This window comes from Dysidea avara, chromosome 7 (genome assembly GCF_963678975.1).
Source record: "Dysidea avara chromosome 7, odDysAvar1.4, whole genome shotgun sequence".
Classification (NCBI taxonomy): domain Eukaryota; kingdom Metazoa; phylum Porifera; class Demospongiae; order Dictyoceratida; family Dysideidae; genus Dysidea; species Dysidea avara.
Window position 1 is genome coordinate 38,727,614 of NC_089278.1, and position 12,208 is coordinate 38,739,821.

Here is a 12,208-nt window from a genome sequence, read left to right on the forward strand (position 1 = left end):
ACCTGAACAATGTTTAAAAGTGCCCTCAGATTCAATCTCATAGCACCTAATTTTCTAAATTTTCCTGGGGGGGGGGGGGGGAGGAGAGCATGCCCCAGGCCCCCCCCCCCTCCAGAGGGAGCATGTTTCGCATGATGAGTATGCGCATGTTGAGTGTGCTTTGCACACTGTTGCAAGCCTTGTCAACTCAACCTAAATTTGAGCCCCCCCCCAACCTTTACACCTTCCTCCACCACTGTGTAGTAGCTACAAGAAGTGATTTGTTATGGTGAAAACTTGTATTGCTCCACTCAAGTGTTCAACTTTGCATCACTTGGAGCTCATGGCTGCATTGACTACTACACATCTGGACAAATTGATTATTGAGACTGACAGCTAGACTGTGTTATACTGGACCAGAAAACTCTTCACTGTTTTCTACTTGAGTAAGTGAGACCTACAAAGTGCTGCCATCAACTTCCTAGAAATTTTGCTCAACCAGCAGATTCTCTGATGGATTGTAACTAGTTGCAGTTCTCATTGATGTCTACCTCTGCTCTACAGAAGTCCTTCAGTTTCATGTTTTATTAGTGGAAGTAGAGGAGACTACACAACCAGAAAGACAAAAGTACTGCTACCCAGTACCCACCTGTAGCCTCTCAACATACAACAAGCACTTTTACCAGTCTATATAACATCTACTACATGCTGGAGTAAACTTGAGCCATCATACAGAACTATTGGACTCCCTGAGTCAGACAGCTGATATGGCAGACTCTGCAGGAACAAGCCCTACATAACACCAGATTACCTCCCCTTGTTATTGTTCAAGAAACACAGTCCTTTGTAGTGACAGACATGAACTTTACTGGTGCTCTGTATGTGAGAGACATGGAATTGAGTAAAGTGTGCGTCTCGCTGTAAACCTTGAAACAGTGACTGACCTTACCACTGAGAATTTCATACAAGCTTTCAGGAGGTTCAGTAGTGGCAAGTCACTGGCCAGTATTCAGTGAACTCAATGAACTATCCAGTTCTACATCCTTACTGTATGCTATAAGTCAGGAAGGAGTTACAATGGAGCAACTTATTGGATTAACTGAGGCTTGTGTGAGTCAGGCTTGACCTACAAACGATCATCACAGAAATCATCGTGCAAGATGGCAGAGCAAGCTAGTACAGATACTACAAATGACCTGGAGAATGTAGATATTGAAACCAGCCAGGAGTGCCTTCGTCCAGATGTCTGCTCCACCAGAAAGACATTATTGAAGGCCAGTGCTAGGTTGGTTGAGTGGAGAGTAACATTTCATGTGGCCTTGGGAAGGATGTGTGACACTTGTAATCAATAGTAGCAGTAACTGTATCGTTCAACAGTTTCATGTGATCATACTTAATCACCTGTTTTTATTACAGAGTTGAATTGATAACATGTGTACTTCTTACAGATTAGGTATAAAATTGGTAGATCACATGATCTCATTTATTTGCCCATATAATGCATTTGTCATTACCACAAAGGTTGTCGCGTTGGAGGAATTGAAGGAGTCAGTGTCACGTTTGGGGAGCTACTCTTCGCCAGTAAGTCACAACTTACTGAGTCTTATCATTGACTAAACACTGATTGAATATTGTGTATGCAGTAGCATTTTATACAATAGTACATGACAATGATGACATAAATGTTTATGATGTAATAACTTATTATTAGGGCTAATTCAAATAGTTTGTTATTTGTTCTAAATCAAGTATTGTAGAACTTTAATGTCATATGTCATCATAGACTTCATGTCACAATACACCTTGTTTGTGTTGATGTATTTCCACAACACATCAATAATTTCAAGGGTACAATACACACAGTAGCAATAGCACGTATAATATTGTTTGTTTACTAACCAAATTAAAATATCTGACAGTTTTGATATCAATATATTTTGTAATGTTAAGATTTCAGTCAAAATTGTGTGCTATTTCAAAGTCATGACATATTTTGTCATGGAATTGTACGTCATGATATATCGTATGTCACGACTATCATGACATCTTTATTAATTACTAGTCAGGAACACTAACACAGTATGTGTGTGTGTGCGTGTGCGTGTGAGTGTGTGTGTGTGTGTGTGTGTGCGCGCGTGTGTGTGTGTGTGCGTGTGTGTGTGCGTGCGCGTGTGTGTGTGTGTATGTGTGTGTGTGTGTGTGTGTGTGCGCGTGTGTGTGTGTGTGTGTGTGTGACTACTGTTACTAGTAAACTGTTTACATATCACATGGTATGGACTACTAACACTACAGAGTAGCTCTAGTACCATGATATTCTTACCAAGATGAAGTCTCCCTTCACTTTCAAGTAGAGAGCCATAATATTGTTAGTGTACGTCGATACTTCTTTTAACTCTTTATCTACCGTCCAATTGTACACCGACACCTACAGAAAATGATTTGTTTCATAATTAGAAAAATTTTGTAGCAAGCATTCCAGGTCGTACTGAAGGCATTTTTGGGCTTTGTTCTATACACCTAACCAATACTGTCAAGGATGGTACAGTGAGGTAGCTGGTTTTAGGTATAATATTTTTGGCCAGAAAAGCCCAAACTTCCATGATCCTTAATATATACAGTATCAAGTTTTGTTCTTCAAAGTGTTACTACATCTTTTATTCCCTTGAGTGGTACTTAATTACTGGTGGGTGCTAGTCCCTTACTCTGTTATTGACGGCGGCTACTATTCGACCACTAAATGGTACAATACAGTAGACACATCCCGGCACATCAATCTCACTGACCACCTCCAGTTTACCTACAGTGAGACATACAATAGGTCATTGGCTGGCCCACACTAAATACCATCTGATGACAAAGGTATGATCCAATCAAAATATTTATTAGCCAGTCAGTAGCTAGTACAATAGTTTAACAATACAAGACAATAGCATAGTGTTGATAGCAGTGTGTGAATAACTTCTCAACATGTGTTGATGTATTGTCAGGACACTGTGAAAGTTGAGTGGACATCAAGTGATTTGACCGGACTATTTTAACATTGTTTCTCCTTTACTGTGTTTTTACCAACTTGGATGTTTGCCTCTGCCAAAGATTATGTACTCATTGTACTGTAGAGCTTATTACTACTCAACCACTCACTGACACTACGATATTGTAAAGGGTTGCATATAAGAACTTATATGAAATTGATTCTGTTGCAAGGGGATTTGCAGGGAATGAGTCATAAGGACTTCTTCTATCAAGGCCTTCTACTTGCTTTTATATTCAAACTTTATTTATGCTGCCGTGGTTTAGAAAATATAGTAGCTCTATCCCCCTAATACAATGTACAATGTCCTGGTATAACGTACTGCTATCTTGTTCATTCTAGCTTAAAATATAAAACTGGTTGCACAAGTGATCATGAATATCACAAGTAAAAGTACTACTGGCAATCAGGTTATAAATACATTTTAGTACTGCAGTACACAAGTAGGCTGGCACACCGGATAAGAGTAGCACTTGCAAAATCATGACATATTACATGACTTTTTTTTTAAATTGTCTAGCTGAAAACTTTCATGTTTCGACAACTTCAAAGTTATTGTACAACTACTAGGTTGGTTTTCAGCTGAAGAACACTGAACAATGTCATTGGATAATGTTTGTATTAATACAAGCCCAAAAAGTATGAGATTGTAAAACACTTTACAGGTTTGGGCAAATGAATTTGTCACTTTGGCAAATGAATTTGTCATTTTAGTAATTGAATGTGTCATTTTGACAATTGAATCCGTCGTGCTGGCACAATAATTTGTCATAATTAAATTGTCTTCAAGAAAGCACCACTCATCATGAAGTGAATCATTTCTCCATGGAGAGTTATGCTTGAGGCACTAGAAAGTGGTTGTACGCAAAGCAGATAGCTGTCTGGCAAGTTAATTAGCTTGCTCACAAGTGACCATGCCCATTGCTAATGGCGTAGTACCATAGATACCATACTAATAACATGGGATTGGAAGCTCTGTTCGTGACTCAATATTACGGCACACTCTGCTTACAAGTCCTTTTAGTTTCGCACGTACTTACTTTGCTACACCTTCAAGGCTAGAAACGAGTGTAAAGGTCTGGTTGTATAGACACAAACTTCATTAAAAGTTATTAAGAACAAAGGTACATATATATATAAGTGCATTTTTCTATACAATTCAGCCTAACTTATCTCGTAGCACAACACTAAACGGCCACATAGAACGAAACAGTATGTCTTTAATGACCTACAGTGAAAGATAGTAATACCTTGGCAATACTGTTTTAAAGTGGAGGCAATTCCGGGTGGCTTGTGCCATATGCTGTGCAGCTAAACATAATAGCTAGTGTGCTGTTGATACAAATGAGACACGAAGTAGGCCAGTTTTGTGTACCTGTTTGAAGTAGTTTTCAGTGTCTTTCTTGTAACTGCTGTAATTATATTGAAGGTTAATAATACTAGAGTGGCTCAGTATAATAGTTACAAATCTTACCTTATGTTTTATTAACTTATAGGGCTGGGAACTTTACATCTTGTGTTGTATGCACTCAACTATACTTTCACAGAAATGCCAAGAAAGTTTAAGCTATATAGGAAGACACAGAAAGAATGAAGACCGTCTTAAGGCAGCCAAGAAACAGAGAACTGAAGATGGTGAAGTGCATCAAGGTAACTGCTTATCATTATGTGTGGAGCTTTCTCAACATAATATATCAGCAACAGAGACACCAACATTACTAAACAGTCCATCTTGTGTTAACTACCTTTTGCAACACCATGACAAAATGAGTATCTGCCAAGGTAATCCAGAACTAGTACCACCACGAAAAGGCATCTTTATGAACAAAGAAAGTGAGCTACACATAAAGGGTATCCATGGTCTATTACTAAATGTGTCATGAAGTAAATTAAAACTACATCGTATTCACAGTATGTTGCAAGTGTATAGGAAACTATCCATCAGCATGTGTAGAAACAGCTCTGACTGGGGTTCCTACTATCTGTCATGTTGAATGTTCCGTTCTGACATTAGATGATGTGTGTTGTCCACCTTGTAAGGACCACAGAAAATCCCTGCATTCAATGTTATGTCTCTTTGAAGAGCTGCAACCAAGGGAGCACAGAACTGCTCCAGACAAGCATGTGAATTACTGCTGCTTAACACCATCTGAGACTAAAGAAAGATTATCACGCTTACATCCGGAAGTGAGAAACACAAAAGAACTAGCTGCAGTTACTGTACAACTAGAGAAGTGCTCTGGCAGCTAGGAAAGTGTTGATGTACAAACTCATCAAGATTTGCTGGCTGTAATGGAAGCCAGAATGAGAGGAAGTTTCCATTGAATTCATTTCAACGCCTGTTTTGGGACCAACAGCTTACAGCTGCTTGCTCCAAGTCACCATCTGCTATGTGATGGAACCCAACAATGATTAAGTGGTGCATTATCTTTGCCATCTTTCTAGTGATGGATATGAAGCCCTAAGAAAGTCTGGTTGTATTGCTCTTCCATTGCGGTGAACTCTTCATGACTATACTGCATGTTGCTAATGTCACCTCTGGGTTGTCTAGTGATGTCAACTTACAACTAATCGAAGCAGCAAAACTCACTACTTGTTCAGAATATGAGAAGTGTGTGGTAGTGCTTATGGATGAGATGCACATTAGAGTGAGTTTAGTGTATGACAAAGTGTCAGGTACATTATACAATAGTAAGGCTTTGTGTATTACTATACATGTAGGTGCTCTAGTGGGTTTTGCTAACCTCGGAGAAATAGACACTAAGGCTGAGCGATACTACCGTTTTAGCGATATATCGCGATATTTTAAAAATATCGATATCGCGATATTTTGTTATTAACTATCATGATACCATGCCTGTACATTACTGTCATTAAAAATCCATTTGTTATGTTGTACTTGGCTAAGAATCCTTGTAAATGATAAAGTCCACCCATCTGGTTTCCCCTGCAGAGAGGTGTGAACACCATAACAACCTCAAAGCATGTGTTACAATAACTGTTACTGTAAACAAGGATGATAGTGGCTAGTTTGCTATCACCTATAAGGACTTCCTGCAGGAATGCTGAGCAATATGCTGTGTGGCACCAGCTATGATTGACTTATTTGTAAGTATCGTGAACTGAAGAAAAATGGGTGTCTATTAGTGCTGAGCGATACTCCCATTTTAGTATCACGATTGATACTAAAGCCACTATTCACGATACTGAATAACAAATGAAGTAGCAGTACACCATACGAACAGCCATTAGCAACTGGTTCTAATGGTCAGAGGTCTTTACAGTGGCCTGCAGTTTCCATATGCCCAATTTCCCTGTTATAATTTAAGTGGAGATCGAATGTTTCATGTGTTTTGAACAGCAGTAGGACGCTTAAAGAGGATCAGATTCAAGGTGCTTGGTTTGACATGTGATGGTCTGTCAGAAAATTGCCATCTATTTCGATTGCATGGTCCTGCAATATCCAAAGAATTAGTGTACAATGTCAAAAACCTGTATACTACCTGTATACTACCTGTATACTACAGATAATAGAAGTGTGTTCATTTTTTCAGAGCCTCCTCATCTCTTGAAAACCATCAGAATTTTTTACAAGTAGACAAGTCTGGGTCCATGTAACTAATTGTACACTTACGTAATTGCTATTTGTTTTTACAATTCAATTAGCCAATTAGCTGGTCACACGTTGTTCAGCTGTATACTGAAGGAAGGAGTAAACAAGAGGCACCTGGTTCTTCTTTAGTAAGAAAGCTAAAGTATGAGCAGATATACCTGATCATTTTAAAGATGAGAGTAGATCTGCACAGTTGGATCATGAATTGTTGTTCACTAAAAAGGAAAAAGTTGCCACTTGTTGACCTAATTAACAAGTTTTTGATTGGGAAATCACACAGGAGGCCGGGACAATCGAACTGCTTTTAAGCAACTATATCACAAAAGTACTGATTTTAGACTAGAATTTTCATTTAAATTGAATTGTGCATATTCTTAAATGTTGTAGTTCCTCAAAGTATTACAATACCTGGAGAATTGGGAAGAGGCTGTTGCTAAAAGAGAAGGTTTCAAGGACAAAGAAAAGAAAAATATGCTATTGAGCTTGGAGATATCTAATGGCAAGAAACTTACCAGTAAGACATGATGGACACACTACATGAAGTAGATATTAATAAACCTTTTGTTGCTATATTTCCTTGCAGTCAAATCTTTTCTTGAGTTAGTATCATATCTGCTGTCATTGCCTGGTGCCCCTGAGTTTCTGAGCAGACGGATAATGCAAGATTCACAGGATTACAACGTCAGTGAGGAATAGTGAACAACAACCCAAGTACACAAGAGTTTTGCAAAAATTCAAAAGCAATACAAGTAATCCAAACATCTATGGCAACTGTTAAGGGAATTGTAGGGGATGTGAAATGGAAGACAATACATAGCTAATGCAGTCATTAATGCAGTCATTAATGCAGTACTTGATTCACTGTATATAACATGTACATTATTCCATGGTTATAGCAATTTTATTGTTATGGTACACATACATGTTCACTTGATGTCTTACGAAGAGGTTTACATTCCTAATAGATTTCTGATTGTTTTGCTTGTATAATTCAAGCCAGTCACTGACAAATGAAAATCCCCTTATATGGTAGTCCACAGTTTTACTATCATCAGCAGTACTTCATTAGCTTCTTCTGTCTTGATATCTGATGTTAATACTGCCCAATGAAATGGTACCTCTTCGTTTTCTATGATGTAGCTAATCACACCATCCTTGTACCCCTCAACCATCTGATGGACTCGTGATAAACAGAAATGTTCCCTAACTTCCTCCTCCATTGTATTAAATAGATAAAATGTCCCATCTTTCACATGACATAATCCTCCCTTATCTATCATCTCTATCCATTCCGCTGACAGTGCACTTCACCATGGCCTCCTTTTCTGTAACCTATTCATACAGTTTATCATTTGCTGGTTTGGGAATGTCTTCTTTTCTAGTTTCTCCTTTATCTTCCTACAGACATACCCAACAGCATATCGTACTATGTTGACATTTTTGTATGTAATTGGTTGGTCTACACTATCACATGATGAACTGGAAATGACTCTTTGATCATTTGTTCATACAGCAAATCTGATAAAATGTGGTCCAGGAGTTTCAATACCAACCTGAGCAAAGAACTTCTCCCATAACACATGATGAGATCCTACTGCAGTTTGAACTGAATGGTACTCCCTGCACAATTTGGATTTCTTGGTCTGAAAAGATATTTCCTTATTGGAGGTAGCAAAACAGGCTTGCAGTTGTTGGAGTACTTCTCTTTCCAAAGAGTCAAAGTTGTATTTGAATTGCTCATATCTTTCCAGCAATCTATAAGTGGCTCACAGAGAACTGGCAGTGGGTTCTACTGGAAGGATGAAACTACTATCCTTAGTAATGCTCTCAATAGCATTCTTCAGCATGAGTAAAACTCGCTGGCTAAACACCTACGCAGCTCCACTATTATAATACTAGGGCAACTGGTATAAAAAGTCAGTAGCTATAGCTAAATATTGTTATTTTTCTAAGCAAGATATAAGTCACTAAATAGGCCCGTCAACCATAAACCATGACCTAGCAACGTGTTCTTCTACGATGTAACAGCTAAACTAATTATTTCCAATACAACGAGGAGTGCTGAGCTCCGATCCAATCCAATCCCATGTTATTAGTATAGTATCTATGGTAGTACAGTTGTGAATGTTACTGAAGAAGGGAAGAATTATCACCTTATAAAGAGTTGTTTACTACAGTTGTACCTGAACAAGGTCTTGTAGCAGCTGCTACATCTTGTTTTCGTGTTTTTCCAGCTGCCAATCTTGTAATGTCAAAGTAATGAATTCAATGAGCCTTATCCATAATGACGTCACGTAACAAAACGGCCGCGTTATTTGGGGTAGCTTTGTATTGATGTCAATGGAGATTTTGAGTGAATCCGAGCTTTCAGACAAACTCGAGCAGTGTAACAAGCAAGGTATACCTAAAATAGATAATTTTACTTAAGAGACAACATTATCATCATGTTTCAGGCGGGTGCGATGTTCCAGGCGAGTTTCCCAACACGGAATGTGTGTCACCAACGAGATCACCAATGAACCCTAGTGGCTTTGACGGAGATGCCAAAGATGATAGCAAAGTAGAATTGAGTTGCCATGATGAAATTCTGATGTTAACCAAATTGGACATTCCTGGTGCATCTTTCAATAGTAAAGATCCAAGACAGTTGAATCTCATGCAACTGAAGAGGTGGTTATCTTGTAGAGGAGCACCAGTGACTGGTACAAAGCCTGAGCTTATTGAAAGGTAGCAAATCAGTCTATAGTATACTTGAAAATAACCCGGTATTGTGATTTAGCTATTATATGAATTCCAACCTTTCGCATAAAAAAAAAATACTGTTACAATATGACGGCCCAACCTAATAGTAAAGATGTAGTACTTGCGTGTGGTAATTGTGTAACAAATTTGCAATTAAATTATACTGTAAACTGTTTTGCAGGTGAATTGTTACATTGAACATGGATGGGATCAATACCTGGTAGATCCAGACAGAGGTAAAAATTGCCATAAGAAGCTGGTCTCTGTAGCATCGAAACAACCAGAATCGTTGTCTTTTCAATTACTGCAATTTGTACCGCCTCCCAATGATCCTCAATGGACCAATCAGTTAAACAAGTTACCTGAAGTAACATACAGCACCATTTATGACTTTCTGGTGGATCGAACAGTATTAATTAAGAAAGTTAGCTATTAGAAGGTGTTGCCGATGAAAATGCTGATGCAAGTGAGGGTAGTGATACAACTAAGGATTTTAAGAAGCTTAATGAGTATGACTCTTATGAAGCGATTGAGTATACAAGAACTTTTAACAAAGGATATCGTTTCTTTAGAGATGGTCACATTCAAGAAATTAAGTATCACCCAATGCCACATAAAGTAAACTATGTGTGTGTAAGATCAAATGTTTTACCATCCATGAGAAAGGACCGCATGTACACTACAAAAAAATTTTTTTTGTGAGTCTACTGCAAATGTTGTGAGTGCTTTATTGTACTTGCATTGCTGGTCTCTCTGGATGCTGCAATCACATAACAGCAACTTTGCATTATTTGGAGGAGTACATTAATACGGGCCTGTGTGAAGATGAGCTGATAGAATGCACAGATCTGCTTGGATTAAACCAAGAAAGAAAATGTTGAAGCTCGTTCAACAGATGAGGTTGTATTAAGGAAGGTGGAATATGGAATTGAGAAGAGACCAAAACTTCACCGTGTAAATTCATGGGACTGCCATCCGGTATCTAGGAGAATCATTGATCCCAACAGAAGCAGGAGCCTCAGACAACATATGTCTTTGCTGGAGCAGTGCAAAATTGAAGCTTGTTTTCTTCAGATGTTGGATGATAATGCTCCTCATGCTGAGAATAGAATGGAGAAACAGAAGGCAGAGCGGCTTAAATTAGCAGCTGCTCAGAAGAAGAAACTGCTTGATGATTTATCAATAATGCAGAAACTACTTCAACATGACCATTCGTACAATTGTTCTACAGGTACAAGTGACAAATGTAATGGTTCAGCTTTTGAAATGCCAATGGATATGCGGAAGGATTTAGTGCATAGACTGTACAAACATCATGTTTGTCTGAGCCCAGAAGCTTGCGTGCAAGTTGAAGTCAGTACGCAAGCACAGTCTCAATCAGATACTTGGCAGAATGAGAGAAAGCTAAGAATTACTGCCTCCGTAATGAAAGAAGTTTGCCATCGAAAGTCATCTACCAGCTGTGAGGCTTTTATTCAAAAGAAGCTAGTTTTGAGATCTATCAATACACCTGCGATTCGTTATGGGCAGCAGAATGAAACCATTGCAGTAAGGTCATATGTAAACTACCAAAACAAACATGGTATAAATATCCAAGTAAATCCTGCGGCTTTTATATTGACCCCTCAGCACCCTGGTTGGCTGCAACTCCAGATGCCATTTTGCTTGATCCTACACTGCAGCAACAGAACAAAGGCTATCTGGAAGTGAAGTGTCCCTTTTCATGTGAAAAGATATTGTTTGAAGCTGCCTGTAAGAGCATTTCAGGGTTTTGTCTTGTTCTAAACAATGGTGAATTGTCTCTATCTAGAACACATGTATATTACTACCAAGTGCAGACTCAAATGCATGTCACACGTTTGCCATGGTGTGATTTTGTAGTGTGGTCACCGATACAAGATGTGTTCATTGAACGGGTGCTCTACGATCCTGCATTCATCACAACAGCAATATCAAAAACCGAAGACTTTTATTTTAAGAAGTTTTTTACCATCGGTGTTACCATACATGATAGTGACTGATATTAAACAGGAATCTGCTTACATGGAGCCAACTACTGTGAAGGCAGCCATTCCACCCAAGACAGAGCCAATGACCATCTCACCAACCACAGTTACAATGAAGAATGTGGAGCCAACTACAGTGAAGGCAACCATTCCACCCAAGACAGAGCCAGTGACCATTTCACCAGCAACAGTGAAGAAGGCAATCCCACCAACAAAAATGAAGAATGAAATCTAACCAGTTATGACCAAGAAGACAATTTTACCAGTTACGACAAAGAAGAAAAATTCTTTGAAAGAGACGGCAGGCATCAAAATCACTTCAGTTACAAAAGGATTGTCGTCAACTCTGCTTAGTGTTTTGCAAACCCTGAGTGTCAGAAAACACTCTGTAATTGGTGATGGTAGCTATATATATCATGCCATAGCTCATCAAGCAGGCCTTATCTCAAAAGAAAGTAGTGGTGACAACACCATTAGTATGCTTTTACGACAAACAGCTTCAAGAATGATGACAGAACATCCTGCTGTATGGTTGGAAGACAGGTTATCACCAACTCAGTGACTGCAAAAGAAACGCACTATTCTTGACCCTGCTGAATGGGGTGGTGATTTGGAATTGCGCTTATTGGCTATTGGCTTAAAGAGAGATATTGTGGTAATAACTGACGTACACAATGGTTTTACTTGTGCATGTCAATTTCCTTCTAAACCACCTCCAATTCCCAAAATGAGAGGAGGGATTTCTATTCCATGGACATCTGTTGAACTTTGTAGCCAGTGGACATCACTAGAACCTACTCCTTTGTTGGTAATTTACAACAGACACAGCCACTATGA

The 12,208-nt window shown here is 38.8% G+C and overlaps 1 protein-coding gene across 1 annotated transcript in view; it reads right to left on the reverse strand.

Annotated features, from left to right (window-relative positions):
* The window catches only part of LOC136260022 (DNA damage-binding protein 1-like), a 55,520-nt gene that overhangs the window by 13,805 nt on the left and 29,507 nt on the right, over positions 1-12,208 (reverse strand). Inside the window, exons 21-22 of the mRNA XM_066053613.1 lie at positions 2,682-2,776; positions 2,300-2,404 (exon numbers count right to left, since the gene is read on the reverse strand). Of these exons, the coding sequence (XP_065909685.1) occupies positions 2,300-2,404; positions 2,682-2,776 (200 nt within the window). The remainder of the gene's footprint in view (positions 1-2,299; positions 2,405-2,681; positions 2,777-12,208) is intronic.